Source organism: Theropithecus gelada, chromosome 5 (genome assembly GCF_003255815.1).
Source record: "Theropithecus gelada isolate Dixy chromosome 5, Tgel_1.0, whole genome shotgun sequence".
Classification (NCBI taxonomy): domain Eukaryota; kingdom Metazoa; phylum Chordata; class Mammalia; order Primates; family Cercopithecidae; genus Theropithecus; species Theropithecus gelada.
Window position 1 is genome coordinate 74,345,023 of NC_037672.1, and position 23,102 is coordinate 74,368,124.

The window sequence follows — 23,102 nt, forward strand, 5'->3', positions numbered from 1 at the left end:
TTGATAGGATTTAGGGCATGATTGTGGATAGGAGTAGTAGTCTTGCATAATTCAAGTTTCTGATTTAGATATCTGGATAGAATAGGTAGTTGTATTTTTCATTAAGATAGGAAATAAAGCAAGAGAGGCAGTTTTAGAGGAGAGCAATAGGTGGATATTATAGGTGTCAGCATATAGATAGTAATTAAAGCTCTGGGTAGATAAGTCCTTCAAGTCCTTCCAGTCATCATACAGCCTAAACAGGTGAGTCTCAAAAATAAGCTAATGTTCATCTTTCATCTGATTCAATGTCCTGAAACCCTTTGGTTTAAATTTGTTAATTCTTCTCATGGCTTTTCTCCTAGAAAACCAACTAATACCACAGCTATTTATTACTGTCAGCTCTAACTTATGTCCACAATCTCACATCCCTTTTGACCACACTTATAGAAATATTACAACAAGTAAACCAAATTTATTCTTCATTATTAATTTTTAAATGTTTTCAGCACAAATCTGGTAACTTGGAGGGCTACAAGTTGATGATTCTCATATGTTTGGGGGTTTAGTCTCAACAGTTTCTTAATGGTTTCTATGTTGTTTTTCTTGATCCAACTAAATATTATTCCCAGATGGAATCAGTTTTTGACCCTCTTGTTCTACTCTCCTAGTCTTGGCCCTTCTAAAAGTTTCTTGCTGTGGTTCCTTTCTTTTGTCTGCCACTAATGACTATGCCTGGTTACATAACTCCTGTAACAGGTGTTGACCAATTTGAACACATTTGAGTATGGTATAGAGCTATTCTTATGGTTCATAAAAAGCTTAGTGAGAACATACCATCTAATGAATAGGGAAATTACGTCTCCCTTAAGGTTTTTCTCAGGACAGGCCTTATACAAGAATTTCAAGGATTGTGAGTGACATAGTTTAACATTGGACTGGGCCTTTCAAATTATCCAGCATGAATTTGAAAACACCTCTGCCACTCTGCTCAGTAGCAGAGTTTTCTGTTTACTTAGTATTTTCCCTATGCTAATTACGGAAATTTTCAACAGTTTTTTTAGGCCAACTTATTTGATACTAGACTAGACAACTTTTTTTTTTTTTTTCCTTGCAAGGAAGACTGAAGGTAGGAGTAACTAGGAAGCTTAAATAAACATAATTAAATATAAAATGCTTATAATGATAGAATTGACCTCAGCCAATTAAAATTATTAATAGAAAAAACATGTCAATGTCAAGCCTACTACCTCTGTTCCCACTTGGGTAATGAAGAAGGTATATGGAGTGAAAAGCTGAAGCTGTCACCTTGGGGAATATCCAATATTAAGGATGGCCAAAAGGGCGGTGGGCAGAGCCAGAGAGTGTTTCTTGAAGCCTGTGACAGATTTGAAGGACCTGTTTCATGTATCTGTAAACTGAAGAGCTACATTGTTTAAAGAATTTAATTTGGAAGTTAGCCTATGAGATGTGTGTGTGTGTATGTGTATATGTTTATATGCAAATATAAATACTGTTGGTATTTCAGTGAGCCAAATCATCTGGACAAACATACTAACTTTAGGTTATCATTGAATCCTTCAGGTCCTGTTTATAGCAATTCTTCAATAAGAAATGAATTACCAGTGCATCGCAACAGTAGACAAAAATCTGCTAAGAAAACAAATCAGTCATCTAAGAATATTGGAGAAAAAACTATTCCACTTAAAAGGCAGAAGATAGCAACTAAAGGCAACCAAAGAGTACAGAAGTTTTTAAATGCTAAAGGTTCTGGAGGTACCGTTGGTCATGATGAAATTTCCAGTTGTTTGCTGAGTGAGCCATTGGAAAGTGATGAGGAAGACTTGGCTAAGAAGAAAAATCTTGATTGTTCTAGGTAATATCTGTTATGTGTATAATATAGTTACTTTTGTTGTTCAGCTTTTAATAATTTGTGCTATTTAATCATTTATAGACAGGCAGTAATTAGCATGAAGAGCTCTACACTCTGACATACCCGGTATTAAATCCAGTCTCTACCATTAGCTGGGTGACACACAGGCAAAGTAGTACTCTGCACTTGTTTCCTGATATTAAAATAGGGAATAGTACATAGCACCTGGGATTATGACTGTTAAATTTAATAAGATATTGTCGTCGAAGAGTTAAACTTTTTTTTTTTTTTAAAAGAGACAGAGTCTTCCTCTGTTGCCTAGGCTGGAGTACAGTGGCATGATCACAGCCCACTGTAACCTCAAACTCCTGGGTCAGGTAATCCTCTAGCCTTAGCTTCCTTTGTAGCTAGGACTACAGGTGTGGACCACCACACCTGGCTAATTTTTTAATTTGTTATAGAAATGAGGTCTTGCTTTGTTGCCTAGGTTTGTCTCGAACTCCTGGTGTGAAGTGATTCTCCTGCCTTGGGCTCCCAAAGTAGAGATTCACAAAACAAACAAACAAAAAACACATAACATAAAATTTACTATCTTAATCTTTTTTAAGTGTATAGTTCAAATTGTTTCCTTTTAAGTGAGATTAATGTGATTTCAATAGTTAGGAATATAGCTTAATACTTTTCTTCTTAGGATGACAATAGTTAACATTTTTTTGAGTTCATACTATGTGCCAAATATTTGCTAGATGCTTTTAATGAATTCTTATTAGTTCCAAAAACCTACTGAGGTAATACATACTTTGTGTTAGAAGCAGTAAGGTGCTGAGGATATACTGAAATAAATGGCAGTGTGTCCTAAAATATATTAGTGTATGTCATTATAGTGCATAAAGAAATCCCATACACCTTCTGTTTCACTTTTTCGGGCCATTCTCTGCTTTTGTCTCTCTTTTTTTTATTATGTTGCTGGAATTTGCTAGTATTTTGTTGAGGGATTCCAATCTGTAGCTTGCTTTCCTTCTGTTTTCTTTGTTTAGTTTTAGTATCATGGTAATACTGGCTTTATACAATGAATTGGGAAGTATTATCTCTCTATTTTTTGAAACAGTTTGTAAATAATTTGTCTTAATTCTTCTTTGGATGTTTGGTAAAATTCAGCAGTGAAGCCACCTATGCCTGAGCTTTTCTATATGGGTAGTTTGTTTTTGATACTGATTCATGGTATTTTGAGACTATTTCCTCTTGAATCAATTTTGATAATTTGTGTGTTTCTAGGAGTTTGTCCATTTCATCTAGGTTATCTAATTTGTTGGCATACAGTTGTTCATAGTATTCTCTTGTAATCACTTTTATTTCTTTTGACTCGAATGGTAGGACCCAGGAGGATACTAGAACCTGAAGAAATATACAGTCACTAGGAATAATGTATCTTGTTTGCATATATTTGGAATAAACTAACTACCAAAGAGATGAACTGAGTCCCTGTGAGGACCCTATTGCCCCTCAGTAGGCTGACTAAGGATATCAAAGAAGACAGTTTTAGTTGTTTATGGATTCTCCAGTAAAACATCATAGATTAACTGTAATATATATCATAAGCCGCTTATACATAGGATCTCCTCATGTGCCTTTCACCACCTTCCTGGGCAGGTGTCTTCTCCATTCCTCTCATCAGAATTTTTCAAATTAGGACTCTTGGTAGGTCCTAGAAACCAGTTTCCTTCCTTAGCTAGTTGCAGATGTCAGAGCCTGAACAGGGTGATCTGATATTCATTATAGCCAATATTGTATTGTCTTTGTACCCACCCGTATATTGTTTCTGGAAGAAAATTTTATTTTGAAGAAGTATAAACACTCATACATTTATCGTTTTTATAGATCTACAAGAAGCTCAAAAAAGGAAGATAATGTTATGACTGCACAGCATGTTCCCCTAAAGCCTCAGACCAGTGGATATACATATAACACACCAACAGAATCAAGCTTGGATTCTGGAGAGCGTAAGACTTTAGTTTTAGAGGAAAGGTATGCATGTATTGTAAGGATAATAGTTACATATATTAGTTACCCATTGCTGTATAACAGATTACCCAAAAACTTTATTTTAATTTTGTTAAAGGCTTAAAAACACTTACTGTTTCATAGTTTCTATGGGTCAGCAATCTGGGAGGCTTAACTAGCTAGTTCTGGCTCGGATATTCTCAGGAGGTAGCAGTCAAGATATCTTTCTGGTTTTAGCGCTTTAAAGTCTTGTCTGGAACTGGAGAATCCACCTATAAAATGTCTCACATCGCTGTTGGCTGGAGGCCCCAGTTCTGTTCTGGCTGTTTTCAGTAGATCTTAGTTTCTTACCGTGTGGCCCTCTCAGCTGCTGAGTATGGCAACTGGCTTCCCACAAAGCACATGCTCCAAGAGAAGATGTGACTATGATGGATATCACAGTGTCTTTTAATGACTTGTACACTGTCACTTCTACTTTATTCTGTTCATTAGAAACAACTGATTAAGGCCACACTACATTCAGGGAGAGGTGGAATTAGTCTCCACCTCTTGAAAGGTGGTGTATTAAAGAATTTGGACATACAATGTTAAAATGACACATTTAGTGATCAAATTGAATTACCTACTCTTAATTATATCTGATGTCATATAACCTTTTAAAAAATTAATAAAAGGTAAATTTTAGCAAATTCTCAGACTTTTAAGGGATGGCTAAGATTTCTTTACTATTTGTGAGGTTATGAGTAGTCTTATCCTGGGTTCATAATAGGTAGAAAGAGTCCTAGGACTGGGAGAGGCTGAATCATCTGTGACAATTTCTGGACCATATTTTAAATTCCATTGGTTTTTGGCTGTAGTTATTTTTTGTTTGTTTGTTTGTTTGTTTAATTAAGATATGATGATTTTTTTTTTTATAATTTGATTTTCACCACAGTATGTTATCATTTGAATTTACTAAGTCCATAACTCTGATCTATAAGTCATAAATTTAGTACTTGTGATGCTCAGCCATCAGTTATGGGATGAAATTGTAGTCTTTGTTTAATGCTGCAAGTACAGTCAGCCTTCCATAACTGTGGGTTCTGCATCCACTGATTCAACCCTCATGGATTGAAAATATTCAGAAAATAAAATATAAAACAATAAAAAGTGACAGTATGACATTAAAAATAATGCAAATAAAAATACAGTATAACAACTATTTACATAGCATTTACATTGTATTAGGTATTATAAGTAACCTAGATATGATTTGAAATATACAGTAGGATATGTGAAAGTAATATGCAAATACTGCACCATTGTATATAAGGGACTTGAGCATCCTTAGATTTTGGTTTCCACGGTGGATGCTGGAACCAATCCCCCACAAATACTGAGGGATGACCATATATTCTTGATGACTTATAACATCACTATTGGTTTTATAAGAAAGACTTATGGCAGTTTTAGGAGAAAAATGATCGTTAAGGCAAATACATTAGATATATGCATTATAAAAGCATTAATTTTGTGGTTTACTTTTTTTCTTAAGTGGACCTTCCAGGCTCAATAATAATTATTTAACGTCTGGAAAGAATAATAATGATGTGGATGAGGAGGAAGCTCATGGAAGTTCAGGTAAACTATTGTTTTTTGGGGTTTTTTTCTGTCTTGATTTTAATGGCATTATGAATATGGAATAAGGAGTGCTATGTTTTGTTTCCGTTGTCACTGTTGGCAAATGTATATTGAGTACCTACCTCTTAAGACCCTTAGTTAGAGATTAATAAGATGCTGTACCTAAGTGAGAGACAAAGAAAATGAGTGACAGTTGTTTAAGTAGAACATAATGAAATATTGGCACTTAAGGTGTCTACTCCAGTATTTAAAATTGTTAAACTGATAAGCGTATACATGAAGCAGATTAGTCATCTGTTGATGATTACTGAAGCTGGGTGATGGATATATTGGGTCCATTATACTATTTTCTCTATTTTTAATACTTGAAAGTTTTCTTTGTTTTTGTTTTTGTTTTGTTTTGTTTGAGAGAGAGTATTGGTCTGTCGCCCAGGCTGGAGTGCAGTGGTGCAATCTCAGCTCACTACATCCTCTACCTCCTGGGTTCAAGCAATTCTCCTGCCTTAGCCTCCCGAGTAGCTGGGATTACAGGCACATGCCACCATGCCTGGCTAATTTTTTTGTATTTTTGGTAGAGATGGGGTTTCACCATCTTGGCCAGGCTAGTCTTGAACTCCTGACCTTGTGATTAACCTGCCTCAGCCTCCCAAAGTTCTGGGATTACAGGCGTGAGCCACCATGCCCAGCCTTCAGTACTTGAAAAATTTCATACTGAAGTTTAAAAATGCCTCTTAATAGAGAATTTTATAATTTTTTCATGCTCCTAAAAATGCATGCTTGATTGTAATCTGTTATACTTTTTTTCTAATAATCACTATTCTTTTAACTTTTTAGTTTTTCTCCCATCATTAGATTTATCGTATTTTCTCTTTTAACTTGAATGCTTTCTGTGTTTTTCTGCTTTTTCTTTGATAAAGAAGCAGCATTGAATTTCCCTCAGTATAGTTTTGGCTTAATTTTATAGGTTTTGCTATGTAATGTTATTGTAGTGTACTCTGAATTGTAGCGATTTTTCTTTGACCCAGGAATTATTTAAGAATATGTTAGTTAAGAGCTTGGTCTCCAGAGTCATGGATCTGGGATTGGTTGTGGCTCTACTACTTACTTGCTACGTTATCTTTTTCTTTTTTTTTCCCCATTCACCACTGATCAGGAAGCATCACTATATTATCTTGAGTAAGAAATTTCAGTGTTCTTAAACTTCAGTTTCCTTATCTGTAAAATGATATCAGCTCCAATACCATAAGCTGATACAAAGATGAATACGTGATCTTTGCTTAGTTTAATATCAGGTGTATGTTAAATAGCCAATTTTTGCTGTTATTCTAAGAAGTTGTGTTTTATTTTGTTCTTTTATTATTTTCTAGTTTCATTTTATTGTTCTGGAAAACTTGGTCCATATTATTTATTGTTTGAATTCATTAAGTGTTTTTCTGTGTGTTCTAGTGGATGCTTAGTTTTTATAATTTTCCCATTGGTGCTTGAAAAAAGAATAATTTGTATACAGATGGGGATTCAAAGATATATGTCCAGTTATTTCATTGATAGCGTAAGTGGATATATTTTTTTGAATATACTTTAAATATTTGTGGAATTCTTAAATATGAAAAATTATGGAATATTTACTATATATTATTTTAAGGGTAGGGATGTGTCAGTGAACAAAACTGACAAAATTTTCTGTCCTCCTGCAGCTTAATTTCTGGAAGAGCAGGGTGGCAGACAATATAAAAAGATAAAGTTTATGATTTGTTGGGTGTTGAGAGTAGAGAAATAGAACAGGGTTTTTAGGGTGGGAAATTAAGTTTACATTTTTAGGTAGGTGGGCAGAAAAGTCCTCCCTAAGGAAGTGATCATTTGAGCAAAGATGTAAAGAGATGAGACAGCAAACCATGCAGCTGTCTGGGTAAATAGTGTACCAGGTAGGGGGAAGATGAAAGGCAAAGGTTCCAATGTGGTAAAGAGTCCATCTTGATTGAGGAACACCAAAAAGGCCAGGGGGTTAGAGCAGAGGAAGAGAGCGAACGAATAGTAGGAAAAATGATGTCACAGAGGCAACAGAGTGAAAGATCACATAGGATGTTAAACGCAAAATTTTACTAAGAGAGATGGGAAGCCATTAGAGGGTTTTGAGCAGAAGAGAGACATGACTTGACCTGTATTAACAGAATCACTGCAGGTACCATGTTAGGAGTTGACCATTGGGGTTGAAGGGACAGGAAGGTTTGAAGCAAGGAGACTAGCTAGAGAGATGTTGAAATAATCTTAGTGAGAGGTGTTGGCTTAGACCAGCGTGGTAACAGTAGAAGGTGGAAGAGGATTTTTAGGTGTTTTTGAAGGTAAAGTCAACAGGATTTTCTGATGGACGAGATGTGGTGTATAAGAGAAAGAGAGGTGTTAGAGAGAACTTGAAGGTTTTTGGCCTGAGCACCTGGAAGAATGGCAGTACTACTACCTGATCTGGGGACTTTTGGGGAAGAATCAGATTTGGGGGAAAAGAACATGTGTTAGATTTGGACATACTAAGCTTGATATTATTCTGAACCTTTGTATTCTTTTGATTTGAGATCTATTAAGGACTACTAGAATTGAAGTAAAGTGTTCCCACTACAACTGACTTTCTCCTTGTATTTTCTGTAGTCTTTGTTATGTACATTTCAGTGCTGTTGCTGATCACATAAGCCTTCATATGGAGTGTACCTGCTTTGGTCAAATTTATCTGCTTCGTTGTGTTAAATGCTTTTTACTTTGTAGTTTGTTTTGTCTAATATTACTATTGTGACTTCCGCTTTCTTTTGGTTGGTTGTTATTTCTTTGTTTCTTATCTTTTTATTTAACTTATTAGAGAATTTAAAAAGTGGCTAAGAAACAACACATGATTGAATTGTTGTTTTTGACTTGCTGTGTCAGTACTTTTTCCTTTAATAAAATATTTAATATGTATACACTTATTGTCAACAGATATATTTGTTACTTCTTTGTAAAGTTGGTAGACATTCTCACATATTCTAGCAAGGACTCAGCATTTTTTTTCTTTTTAAACATGATGAACCACCAGCTAAATAGAGAACATAATCTTGAGTCATGATCTTTTTTTCTTTAAACTATTGCTATTTGCTTCATGAGAGTTAATGCTTATGAATAGAAATTTGAAGGCAGCCTTATTTCTTCTTTTCTTTGTAGATAATCTGTTTTCTTCCATCTCCATACTTACTAGGATCCTTTAATCTTTGAAATTTAGGAGTTGTCCCTTGCGTTAGTCACTTAAAAAATAATTTATTTGAAATGATTTCAGTCTTATACAGAAATCCCATATCCCCTTCATCGAGATTTCACAATTGTCCTCATTTTACAACATTTTTCCATCTGTCTCCCTGCCTCCTCTAATAAATACACATGTTTATTATCATTCATCTTTTTTTCTGAACTATTTGAGAGGGAATTGTAGACATGATATATTATTTCCCTTAAATACCCCATAATGTATTTCAGCAAGAGAAGGATATAACTACCCTCGAACCATCCAAATAAGGAAATCAGCGTTAATACAACACAGATTCATTCACAGACTCCATTCAGATTTCACTAGCAGTTCCTTTTCCCTTGCAGCTCCGGATCCAGTCCTGGATCTCAGTGTTTCTTCTTCCTCCTGGTTCAAGATCCAGTCCTGGATCATCGACTGCATTTAGCTGTCATGTCCCTTAGTTTCCTTCAACATGGAACAGTTTCTTAGTTTTTTTCCTAACTTAACTCATGATCAGATGTGTGCCATTCGTATTGACAGTAATACTACAGAAATGATGCTATAGGGTTAGGAGTTAGGGGTTGTAATTTGTGCATCACACAGGAGGCACACAACGTTCACCCATCTGCATGATGCTTTTGTTTTTTGTTTGTTTGTTTGAGATGGAGTCTTGCTCTGTCACCCAGGCTGTAGTGAAGTTGTGTGATCTCAGTTCACTGTAACCTCCACCTCCCAGGTTCAAGCAATTCTCATGCCTCAGCCTCCTGAGTAGCTGGGATTACAACCACATGCCACCATGCCTGGCTAGTTTTTGTATTTTTAGTAGAGACAGGCTTTCACCTTGTTGGCCAGGCTGGTCTCGAACTCCGGACCTCAAGTGATCTGCCCAACTCAGTCTCCCAAAGTGCTGGGTTTACAGGTGTGAGCCACCATGCCCTGCTGACATGATGTTAATCCTGATCACCTGTTCATGTTATTGTCTGCCAGGTTTCTCTACTGTAAAGACACTGCTTTTCTCTTACAATTGATAAATATTATTGTGGAGTGATATTCTAGTACTATTTTAATAGCCTGTTTTTTGTTGAACCTCCATTCACCAACCTTAACATACATTCAAGACTCCCACTTGAATTATCAGCCATTAATGATGGTACCACATTATTTTCTATTTTCTGTTTCTTTAATTCCTTTCCCATTAATTAGTTGCCAGTTTTTCTCCCCCATGCCAATTATTTTGTTCATGATTCATTTTATTTGTATCAGTATGGACTACTGGGTTTATATTTTATCCCATGGGGTTGTAAAATCTTGATCATTTATTATGGTACTCAAATTGTGATAGATTTGGTCATTGGATTTTCTTTCAGCTGCTCTCTGTGTGCTTTTGTCATAATTCTCTGAATACTGTTTTTGTTTTTTGGCATAAGATGTTCCAGTCTTTTTCCTGCCCCAGCTCTGGGATCAGTTACTGCTCCAGAAAACTTAGTTCTTTTTGGTGGAGGATGGCATTTAGAAACCAAGATTTGGACACTCGATGTGATCCTTGTTTGGGATACCATTGCTTCTGGTCTTTCTCAGTGTACAGAGATAGGAAATATACATACACACGTACACATAGGTACACACCATATATAATACAGGCATCTGTATCTATTTCTATATTTATATTTATACAGGCATACTTTGTTTTATTGTGTTTTGTGTCATTGCATTTTGGAGATACTACATTTTTCACAAATTGAAAGTTGTGGCAACCCTTTGTTGAGTAAGCCTTATTGGCACCATTTTTTTTTTTTTTTTTCAATAGCATCTGCTCACCTTGTGTCTGTGTGTCACATTTTGGTAATTTTCACAGTATATCAAACTTTTTCATTACTATGTCTTTTATGGTGATTTGTGATCAGGTGATCTTTGACATTACTATTGTAATTGTTTTGGGGCACTGCAAACCACACCTACATAAGAAAGTGAAAATTCATGTGTTCTTACTGCTCTGCTGACTGGCCAGTTCCCTATCTTTCGCCCTGTCTTCAGGCTTCCCTGTTTCCTGAGACACAATATTGAAATTAGGCCATTAATAACCCTACAATGGCTTCTAAGTGTTCAAGTAAAAGAAAGAGTCACACGTTTTTCACTTTAAATCAAAAGCTAGAAATGATTAAGCTTAGTGAGGAAGGCATGTCAGAAACCGAGCTAGTCCAGAAGCTAGGCCTCTGGCACCAAACAGCCAATTTGCGAATGCAAAGGAAAAGTTCTTGAAGGAAAAGAAAAGTGCTACTACAATGAACACATGAATGATAAGAAAGAGAAACTGCCTTACTGCTGATACAGAGAAAGTTTCAGTGGTCGGGACAGAGAATTAAACAAGCCACAGCATTCCTTTAAGCCAAAGCCTAATCCAGAGCAAGGCCCTAACTCTCTTTAATTCTGTGGAGGCTGAGAGAGTTAAGGAAGCAGCAGAAGAAAAGTTTGAAGCTAGCAGAGGCTGATTCATGAGGTTTAAGGAAAGAAGCTGTTTCCATAGCATAAAAGAGCAAGGTGAAGCAACAAGGTCTGATGTAGAAGTTGCAGTAAGTTATCTAGAAAATGTAGCTGAGATAATTGAAGGTGTCTTTACTAAACAACAGATTTTCCCTGTAGACAAAACAGCCTTCTATTGAAAGAAGATGTCATCTAGGACGTTCATAGCTAATTCTCAGAAGTCAATGCATGACTTCAGAGCTTCCAAGGTCAGACTGTGACTCTCTTGGTAAGGGCTAATACAGCTGGTGACTTTAAGTTGAAACTAGTGCTCATTTACCATTCCAGAAATCCTAGAATCCTTAGGAATTATGCTAAATCTACTTTGCTCTATTAGTAGAACAACAAAGCCTGAGTGACAGCACATCCATAGCAATGCACCAGGCCACCCAGCAGCTCTAATGGACAAGGATGAGGAGATTAATGTTGCTTTCATGCCTACTAAGAGAGCATTCGTTCTGCAGCCCATGCATGGATCAAGGAATAATTTGGATTTTTAAGTCTTATTTAAGAAATAGATTTTGTAGGGCAGTAGCTGTCATGAGTAGTGATTCCTCTGTTGGATCTGGACAAAATAAATAAACCTTCTGGTAAGGATTCACCATTCTAGATGCCCTTAAAAATATTTTTGTTTCGTGGGAGGAGGTCAAAATATCAATATTAACAGGAGCTTGGAAGAAGTTGATTCTAACCCTTATGGGTGAATTTGAAGGATTCAAGACTTCAGTGGAGGAAGTAACTAGATGTGGTAGAAATAGCAAGGGAACTAGAATTAGAAGTGGAGTCTGGAGATGAAACTGAATTGCTGCAATTTCATGACAAAATTTGAACAGATGAGGAGTTGCTTCTTATGGAAGAACAAAGAAACTGATTTCTTGAGGTGGAATCTACTCCTGGTGAATATGCTGTGAACCCTTGAAATGACAAAAAAGGATTTAGGATATACCATGAACTTAGTTGATAAAGCAGCAGCAGAGTTTGAGAGGATTGATTGCAGTTTTGAAAGAAGTTCTGCTGTGGGTAAAATGCTATAAAACAGCGTTTTATATTCTCCAGAGAAACTTCATTATTGACTTATTTTAAGAAACTGCCACAAGCATCCCAGCCTGATCAGTCAGCAGTCATCAACAATGAGGCAAAATACCCTACCAACAAAAAGATTAAAACTCACTGAAAGCTCAGCTGATAAGCATTTTTATTTTTATTTTTTATTTTTATTTTTTGAGAATGAGACAGAGGCTTGCTCTGATTCCCAGGCTGGGGTGCAGTGGCATGATCTCAGCTCACTGAAACATTTTTCCTCCTGGGTTCAAGCGATTCTTGTGCCATAGCCACAAAGAGTAGCTGGGATTGCAAGGTGTGCACCACCGCACCCAGCTAATTTTTTTAATTTTTAGTAGAGACGGGTTTTCGCCATGTTGGCCAGGCTTGTCTTAAACTCCTGGCCTCAAGTGATCCACCCTCCTGGGCCTCCCAAAGTCTTGGGATTACAGGCATGAGCTACTATGCCTGGTTGATCTTTAACATTTTTAGCAATAAAATATTTTTAAATTAAGGTGTGTGTACACTGATTTTTTTGGATATAATGCTCTTGCACATTTAATAGACTATAGTATAGTATAGACATAACTTTTGGCTGGGCATGGTGGCTCACGCCTGTAATCCCAGGACTTTGGGAGGTGAGGCAGGCAGATCACTTGAGCCCAGGAGTTGGCGACCAGCCTGGCCAACATGCCAAAAACCTGTTTCTAAAAAAATACAAAAATTAGCTGAGCATGGTGGTGTGCATTTGTGGTTCCGGCTACTTGGCGGGCTGAGGCGGGAGAATCATTTGCTCCCAGAAGGTTGAGGCCGCAGTGAGTCTCCATCTCACCACTGCACTGCTGCCTGGGTGACAGAGTGAGACTTTGTCTCAAAAAAACAAAATAAAACAGCCAAAGAAATAGCTCTTATATTCACCAGGAAACTAAAAAGCTGTTTGACTTGCTTTATTGCAGCATCTGTTTTATTGCAGTAGTCTGGAACTGAACTGGCAATATCTCTGAGGTATGCCTGTATTTGTATGTATGTATGTATGTATGTATGTATGTATTTATTTTAAGATGGAGTCTCCCTCTGTCGCCCAGACTGGAGTGCAGTGGTGCGATCTCGGCTCACTGCAACCTCCGCCTCTCGGGTTCAAGCTGTTCTCCTGCCTCAGCCTCCTGAGTAGCTGAGGTTACAGGCGTGTGCCACCACGCCCAGCTAATGTTTGTATTTTTAGTAGAGATGGGGTTTCACCATGTTGGTAAGGCTGGTCTCGAACTGACCTCCTGATCCACCCGCCTCGGCCTCCCAAAGTGCTGGGATTACAGGCGTGAGCCACTACGCCCGCCCGCCTGTATTTATTATAAGTTCACATTTCTACCCGCTCTTCCAGTCCAACATAGACTTCCCCTTTTCCATTTTTATAAACCTCTTCTCAAATAGTGACAAACCTGACTCCCATTATCCTCAGTATATTTACTTGTTTCTGTGATTCCTTATATGACTCTGACGCTGACTCCAAGGCCCAGTGTCACAGGAGAATTTCCAACAGAGATGAGACCTGCTTGTTCTAGTGGAGACTGCGTGGGAAATTGGATTTTTGGGGGTGGGGGGTACACAGATTTATTGAGCTAGACTTCACGTACCATATAATTAATCCACTTATAGTATACAAATCAATGATATGTAGTCATTGACACAATCGATGTTAGAACGTCTTCATAACCCCCAAAAAGAAACTCGTTTACCCTTTAGTAGCCAACTTTCATTTCCTTTCCCTGGGCCTACCCAATTACTAATCTACTTTTGATGTCTAGAGATTTGCCTATTTCTGACAGGGAAATTAGATGTTAATGATCACTGAAGTTTCTTCCAAACCAACAATTTTATAAAATAACTTTTTTTTTTTTTTTTTGCTTTCATGGACTCATTTGAGAATATGATAAAAGCTGAGACCCACTTTTCAGGGAAAAAAGGTATATATTTCATATAAAAATGTGTTTGCAGTTTTAGGTGGTTCACAGACATTGTGTCCCAGTTGTATATTGCTGTATAACTAACCACCCCAAAACTTAAAGGCTTAATACAATGATTGATTTATCTTTCATGGTTCTGTGAATTGACTTGGCTTAGTTGGGTAATTGTCACTTGAGTACACTCATCAATTTATAGTTAAATGCAAGCTGCTGGGACTGGAGTCATCTGAAAGTTGAACTGGGTTGGACATTCAAGGCAACTTCCTCACTTATATATTTGAACCCAGCTAGAAGAGCTGGGACATAGAGGTTGGCTAAACATCTCTTTTCCTCCATGTGGCTTTTCCATGTGGCCACATTGGGTTTCCTTACAGCATGGTAGTCTTGTGTTAATCTTCATATTGTTGCTGTCTTCCCCTAGACTGAGATCCCAAGACTTCTAGATGGAACCTGTAGATTGTATTAGGACTTAGCCTTTTAAGCCCCAGAACATATTTCTGTTGCATACTATTAGTTAAGCAAGTCACTAACTCCAGCAGAGATTGAAAGAGAAGGGAACAATATTCTACTTCTTGATACAGAACATTTGTGCATAGAAAGGGAAAGAAGGGATGACACCATCTTTAGGTGCTAGTTACCAAAGTTGAGAACCCCTAAGCTCATTGGCACACTGCTAAATTCAGTACACTTACACTATTTTAGAACTTTAAGGAGAAGTTACAGGTAGTTCATAAATAACATATTAATTATCCATTATCAGGCCCTACATTTTATCCACCAGTGGCTTATTTCCATGAGCAATAGAAAATCTGTGTGGTTTTTTTTTGTTTGTTTTTTAAACTGTTACACTCTTTAGAATAAAAACCAGGGTTGTCCAAGGGAGTGAATATAGTCATGAGTTTTTAAGTTTCTGTTTCTGGTTGATCCAGTAAAACCCCTTCCTCATCCCTCTTTTCCACTTGTCTCCAGAGACAGAAACTAAAAAGCATGGTTTCAGGCTGCTAAAGGCCTAAAACAAAACAAAACAGAACAACAACAAAATAAGGCGGATTGGACAAGCTTGCGATGATATTCATTCTAGCAAAATCTAGAGGAATAGTTCTTTTCCTTAGTTTTTATAGTTGAGCAATGAAAAGCAGAAGGAGTAATAAAATATATTATCAGGTCAAACTTTATTTAAAATCCTCATACTGAAATTGACCAGAAACACATTTTAATTTAACATGGAATTCGCAGTCATTTCTTGTGATACTATCTTTTGCATTTTGTAGATGACTCAAAACGATCTAAAGTGATACCAAAGAACAGAATCCATCACAAACTAGGTAAGAATATTTTTCTTTTTTAATATTTTCATTGAGAAAAATACTTTCATTAAGTTTCTGTTTCTAAATATAAGTTACTTTTCTTAAGCAGGAAAAATACAATTACTTGGATTAATTGGCAGATAAATTAAAATTATGCACTTAGTTTTTATGAATTTCGTAGTAAGTCACCACAAGTCACTGAATTAGTCTATTGTCTATTTATAAATCCTATTGCTCTCTCACTTTTTGCCCCATAGTAGGGGGCATGATCCTCCCTTATCTATGAAGCTAGGGTGGATAATTTTATCAAAGAAACTATAACTACCAAAAAAAAAAAAAAGAAACTATAACTACCAGGTAGATGGCTTCCTTGACAGCATCTCCTTCCACTTTAATCCACTTGACTCCTGAACAAAGCAATAGCTAAAGTAGTAAGTAGACAAAGCTGAGAACTGTGGAACCCATGGAGAGGCCCATGTAAAGATTAACAATCCATGGTTCCCAAAGAGATATTTGCCAGTCAAGATACATGATAGTTCCCACCTTTCTGTGATGTTGGGTGGCTTTCCATGTTTCTCCCTTTATTTGAGGCTGTGAGTGCTCTTGCATTCATACTGAGAGATTACCAGAAGAAGTGAAGCTTTCTCTCATTGCCTTACTCAAGAACTTAGATCTTGTCAGTATTTTGTGGGCCTATGTGATGAGAGACTGCTATACCTCTCAATACTTAATGCTTGTCTTGAAGTGAAATGATGAATCAGGAGTAGGGGGGAAATAAAAATGTTCCTGAGCAGGGCTTCAGTATATACAGAGGGGAACATTGAGCATTATGCCTAAGAGCAGTAGGCAACTTCTCATTAACTTCAGGATAGCTTTAGCAAACAAAAGTAGGTAAGAACATGGGAATTTGAAGATATAGCCAACAAACTCAATTTAGTATACAGAACTTTGCATTGTTCAGATAAGATGAGTGGACATTTAACATTGTCAGCACTGAGTATTATTAAATTTTTAACTATTTGCCAATTTGATAGCCTGTGTTTCCATTGGCATTTCTTTAATTATTAGCATAAATATATGTTTTTTCTAGTCTTTTGTCTAGAAAAACATTCATATTTTTAAAAATAAAGCATTCATGTTCTGAAAGATAGTCTTTCCACTGCTAAGTACCATCAACTAAAAAACATGTATACACTTTTGTCTGACATCTTTTTATAGTATTGCCCTCCAACACACCAAATGTTCGCAGGACCAAGAGAACACGTTTGAAACCTTTGGAGTACTGGCGAGGAGAGCGAATAGATTATCAAGGAAGGCCATCAGGTAAAACTTACTTATGTTATAATGTCTGTCAATAAGAAATTTGTTTACTATGTGCCAAACGCTACACTACATGTTTATATACGTTACCTTACTTAATCATCACCCCCCAAATTTTGATAATAGGATTTAAATTCATTTTTGTCTGATTAATGTAGAGATGCTGATACTTTCTCTTTGGTAGCTGAATGTTATTCCTGTATTATCTGACAAGATTTCCAGTTGCATAATATAAAACATTAGATTAGAACATGAAAAAATTGTAACTGGTAAAGGTAAAGTAGTTTTCATTATTTTTCCTATTAACCATTTTCCATTTTCTCATAGTTTTCTACAGAGTAGTGTAGGGTGGGCAAGAGAGTATAGTGTTCATCTTAGAGTTATTTTCTTTCTTATTTTTGTAGAGATGAGGCCTTGCTATGTTGTCCAGGCTGGTCTCAATCTCATGGGCTCAAGCAATCCTCCCACTTTAGCATCTCAAAGTGCTGAGATTGCAGGTATGAGCCACTGTGCCTGGCCATATTTGTTTCTTTGGTGGATATATCTAAGTCAAAGGACTAAACTCATGTGGATTTCTATAAATAGTTCATTGCTAGCCCTCCTGCTTTTTTTTTTAAAGCCTCTGCTGATGACTGTTGATTTCAGGCGAGCAATAGGACCATCTAATCATGTTCCATCATCTAATCCTGTTTTATCAGCCTCTGATTTAAGGTGGTAGAGATATAATGAAATTGGTTGGTATTTGTGTTATTTTAACTATTAGCTGCAGACATCTATATTCTTTGGTACTTTGAAAGGAAATATGCCGTATTAAATTTAAGGAGTTTTGTTGCAAGATTTTCTCTTTCCCATGTACATTTTACTTTTTTTGTTAAATTTTAGGAGGATTCGTGATTGGTGGGATACTGTCTCCAGACACAATGTCGTCTAAAAGGAAGGCAAAAGAAAATATTGGAAAAGTCGACAAAAAGTCTAATAAGAAAAGGATCTGTCTTGATAATGATGAAAGAAGTATGAACTTATTTCTGAAAGTAACTTTTAGATTTTATTTTAAATAGGAGTACTTTGAGAAGAAGCTGTTTGCAAAATATGAAATTTACTTCCAAAAACTTCAGAAATAATACCATAGGTAAAATTCATTTTTTAATGTCTACTTTCTTCCAAATGGAAAGTAAGCTAATTTTATTCTTACAAATTATTAATAGCATATTATAAATTTCTTCATGAGTAAATTGCCCAGTCAAATGAAACCTACCATTCCTATGCCCAAACTATGGTTAAAATAGACATTTCTAAAGTATATTATATACCTCTATCTCACTTAGAGATTATGCAGAACATCACTTAATTCATTGATGATGCAAGAGTTTACATGTTAAGGCTTACAGAAAATAGGAAGTTTAGGGTGTTTGCTTTTATATTAAATCATTATGGGTTTTTAAGTTTGAATTTTTGTTTATCAGAGTGATTTATAAATAGGAAGATACTTTTATGCTTTTAACATTTTTCTTTTATAACTTCTCTATAGCTATATTTTGTACTGAACGTTTTTAGGATTGAGAATAATTTTAAGTAAGTAGTTCATATTTCAATGGTATTTCTTTTGCAGAGACTAGCTTAATGGTAAATCTAGGTATACCTCTTGGAGATCCTTTGCAGCCAACGAGGGTAAAGGACCCAGAAACAAGAGAGATTATTCTCATGGGTAAGATCAGGGATGATATTGAAAATACTTAATTAAACAACTTGTAAGAAAACATTGCTTGCTTGATGGTTGGCCTGTCTACTTTCCCTTTCTCTCCCCAATTCTATCAGTGCTAAAGTCCAGAAGAGAGTCTAATTCCAATAAGCAGCCTATATGAAGACAACTGTAGGGGAATATTGATGTCAGACAACTCCAGGGTACATGTAACACCCTGGACTTGTTCTCTGGGGCACAAGTGCTACAATCAGGAATGTTGTCCCCCCCCAACAGCGTCTAGGCCTTCTTTGACCAGGAGGACACATGGGAACAGAGGCTGTTTATGGGGAATTATAGGTAGATAGTTGGCAGACTCAAGGATACTCTTACCATGAGGCCAGGCAGGGATCGTGGGTAGGGCACAGACAAACTTTTGGGCCTACAGGTGGCAGTAATGTTACCTGGAATATGAATCCTTTGTGAGGATGACTAACAAGGGCATCAATCAGTTGTACAAATGCCAGGTTTAACCTTAAAGCTGGTGCTGCAAAGTCCTGGAAGCCTCCTGCTGTATTGAATAGGTATTAAATATTTAGTCTCTAGCAGGTCATGTAAGATGCCCAAGGGATGGGTTATAGTGGGATAGGAGTTTATGTATTACTCAACTGTTTAACAACCAGACTATATATATATATACACATATATATATATAATATTTAAATATTTTAACAACTGTTATGACTGTACCATTGAGTACTAAGGGCTGTTTTCCTACATCAGAGGAGAAGTAGGTCAAATCAGAAAGGCGGTAATGGAAGCCGGGCATGGTGGTGGGTGCTTGTAGTCCCAGCTACTTGGGAGGCTGAGACAGGAGAATTGCTAGCATCTGGGAGGCGGAGATTGCAGTGAGCCGAGATCATGCCACTGCACTTCAGCCTGGGCGTGCAGAGCCAGACCCTGTCTCAAAAAAATAATAAAATTATTTCAAAAAAAAAAAAAAGTGGTAATAATGGTACTCCTACTTAAAATTTTGACTATGAAAATAGATTTAATATCTTAACATCTTAGCAAAGGTATCTCTATGTAGATTATTTATTTGGCAACAGAGCTTAGAGGTACGGAGTTTTGTTTAGTGTCTTAACTGAAAGCATTGCTGTACTCTATCAGGTTATTGTGAGTGTTGTCAAAAGTTCATTTCTTATTTGTTTCTTGAATCTACTATATATATATATATTTGTTTCTATATCATGTAGTCTGTAGGATCACTAACATTCCCAAATATCCTGGGAAACAGAATCAGACGTTGATAACAGAATAGTTTATTAATTATAGATCTGGAAAGGTTTGTTAAGTGATGGAAATTTTTGTAAGTGAGGTAGTAATTTATGAGCGACCATTAGAGCTCTGCTTTCTCACAAAGTTTACCTAATAAAAACTATTAGTCAAGCAGGAAAAAAAATCTATTGGCATGGTGATGATACATTGTGGTTTATGTCAAACTTTAAAAATAAAGAATTCTTTTTTGTATCTCAGCTAATTTTATTTTCTGTCTCAGTTCCTATAATGCTGCCATTCGTATTCTTCAGCTGGTACTAACAATGCTTACTTTTTGCCAGAAAATATTTTAAATAATTTATACACATTAACTCATTGATATTCACAGCAGCTCATTAACATCGAATAGATGAACTTATTATTATTTCATTTTACCAAAAAGGAAATTGAGGCACAGTGAGAGAGAGCTTAAGTTAACTTGCCTAACGTCATGCAGCTTTTAAGACAGAGACAGGATTTGACCTCTGGCATTCTATCTCTAGAGTTAATGATCTGAAACGGCTCTCTCTCTCTAAGGCAGACTTATATCCAGAAATAACTCTTTATTACATGTGTGTTTATATGTTATTAACCAATATCATTGCTGTTGTTTTATATTTGTATTACTGTTTTGCTCCTAGATCTTGTAAGGCCACAAGATACATATCAATTTTTTGTTAAACATGGTGAGTTGAAGGTATATAAGACATTGGACACACCCTTTTTTTCTACTGGGAAATTGATATTAGGACCACAAGAGGAAAAGGGAAAGCAGCATGTTGGCCAAGATATATTGGTGAGTACTTTTTTTTATATATTTATGTTTCACTATTGGTAGAACTCTGATTTATTGGATTTGATGAGACATTAAAATGCTATTTCCTCAGAAGTGAAATTCTATTACTACACCACACAGAGAAAGATTTTTATTTGTTAAATCTGTTTAGAGTCAACTAACCAACCGTTATTTCACAGTATCTGTTCCCTGCATAGCACTGTATTCTTTTGAGATTCAGAAATGTAAGGAATGTTCTTTACTTAAAAACATCTTAAATATAGGTTTGCAAACAAATCATTAGAATTTTAGTGCTGGGGGGGATTATAGAGATTAAATCTAATTCCACATTTCTATGATAATGCAATGGAGAAATAGGTTTAAAGACTTCTTAAAAAATCACTTATATCCCAATTACCCTGATTTGATCGTTACACATTGCATACAGATATTAAAATGTGACATGTACCAAAAAATTATGTAAAATTATTGTATATCAATAAAACAGTAACCTGAGAAAAAAGTAAATAAAAATGAGTGAGATTATAAAAAAACTACTTAACTATTTAGCAATAGACTCAAGACTAAGAGCTAGTTGCTTCAATAAGTACTAAATAATATACTATTATATGTAACAATATTACTGGCTGAAGTTGTAATGAGATTCAAGGTCACTCAGGCTCTGTCTTCTTTCTCTTTATCTCCTTTCTTCCACTCCCATCCCCATTTAGAGACATACACCTCTGCAGCATTGGTCTGTTTTATATGTGTATGTGTGTGTGTGTGTATAGCAGGAATATTTTATATATATATAAAATATTTGTATTCTGAGTTCGAAAATTGTAGAATATAAAATTTGAAAAGCACCAAATTTTAAGAATATTTAACATTATACCAGCAGTTAAAAAAATATAACTAAGGAACATTTTTCAGTATCTGACATTTCAGGAGTCTGAAATTGTGCTACTAAAGTATCACAGTCAGAATGATTCTCTTTACTGACAGACGTAAAGTAAATTCAGAAAGGAGGGAAAAATTGTGAACACCTTTGAGTTTATATTAACAAAGAAGGGCAAATTTAGGCAAGGCAAGGAAAAGATACATATGAAAGTCAAAGATTGTTACTACATCAGTATGGCTAGAATCATGATTTAAAATAATTTAACAATATTCATTAATTCAAACTGAAAATGTTATAGGCCTCCAGTTATTATTATGAGTGAAAATAACACATTTTAAAAGCATAGAATGGTCCCTGTATAATAATAAAATAACTAATAATGAAGATAAATATGAAATATCATCACTGAACTAATAGCAGTTACCTATTAAACTGTAATGCCTTCATTATACAAAAGGAAATTTGAGTAGTAGATGTTTAAAAGTGTGTAATCTGGCTAATATTCAAAGGAATACACATTTAAATCCAAATGACACTTTATAGTTACTGAGTTAATGGAAATTGTTAGAAAAATATTCATACCCTGTGACCTGTGAATCTCATTTCTAGAAATTTTTCCTAGGGAAGTAATTTGAAAGTTCAGAGTGAGGGGTGCTGAACATACGTAGTTATTTATGGAATCATTGATGGTAATTGCAGAATTAGAAACCACTACAGTGTGCTACAGGAAGAAAATGGTTGCATTTTAATTTTGACTTAGTAATGATAAAGCATTCTATGATATAATAAACAGTTATACAGAACTTCTGTGTTGCAGGCACTGCACTAAGCACATGAAAATTAGTTTGACATTGTATTTTGAAGAATAGCTGTATATGAAGACCCTTGGGATAAACATTTAAGCAAATATACAAGATAAAAGTTCTTTGTATATACTATCTATTTTTCTAACTAGAATTTTAAAAATGTAAATAAAATCTTGAAGAGAATACATGTTTTACTGTGTGATTATGTAGTTATTTTAGTTGATTTTATTTCTTCTATATATTACCTTTAACTTTTTACAATGAAAATTAAAGTTGAAGTTTTTTTTAATAAAACTAATATTTTTACGTTTTAAAACATGAAGCACACTTACAAATATATGCTTTTGAAAAAAATAATGAAGAGGACAAGATGGAGAACCAGCACAGGCCATTAACTGTCTTTCAAACACTACTAGAGAATATTTAAAAGAGTAGTAGGTTTATTAAAATCAAACTACAGAAGAATTTACAAATTAATTATGAGAGCTGGTTGTAGAACTTCCCAGGAGACAAGAAGGAAATTAAAAAGTAGAAAATATTAAAGTTAAATAATGTAGAGAAGAGAGAAAAACATGCCTAAATTCAAATAATAAGAATTTCAGGCGAGAGAAAAAACCCAATGAAAATATTCTTAAAATTAGACAATGAATGTTCCAGAGCTAAAAAAACAAAAAAGTGACAGCAACCTACTTAAAAGAACGAGTTCCTTGGAGGAATGCCTGATTCTAGGCCTGAAACTGAGCTTGGAGTTGATAGCAA

The 23,102-nt window shown here is 35.5% G+C and overlaps 1 protein-coding gene across 2 annotated transcripts in view; it reads left to right on the top strand.

The window, feature by feature from the left end:
• CENPC (centromere protein C) overlaps nt 1–23,102 on the top strand; it is a 72,507-nt gene that overhangs the window by 34,589 nt on the left and 14,816 nt on the right. The window contains exons 10-17 of one of the 2 annotated variants that reach the window (XM_025386667.1): nt 1,564–1,855; nt 3,731–3,877; nt 5,388–5,473; nt 15,511–15,564; nt 16,765–16,869; nt 17,749–17,877; nt 18,476–18,571; nt 20,503–20,657. In XM_025386667.1, coding sequence (XP_025242452.1) covers nt 1,564–1,855; nt 3,731–3,877; nt 5,388–5,473; nt 15,511–15,564; nt 16,765–16,869; nt 17,749–17,877; nt 18,476–18,571; nt 20,503–20,657 — 1,064 coding nt within the window. The remainder of the gene's footprint in view (nt 1–1,563; nt 1,856–3,730; nt 3,878–5,387; nt 5,474–15,510; nt 15,565–16,764; nt 16,870–17,748; nt 17,878–18,475; nt 18,572–20,502; nt 20,658–23,102) is intronic. The other variant, XM_025386668.1, reaches the window with a different exon arrangement.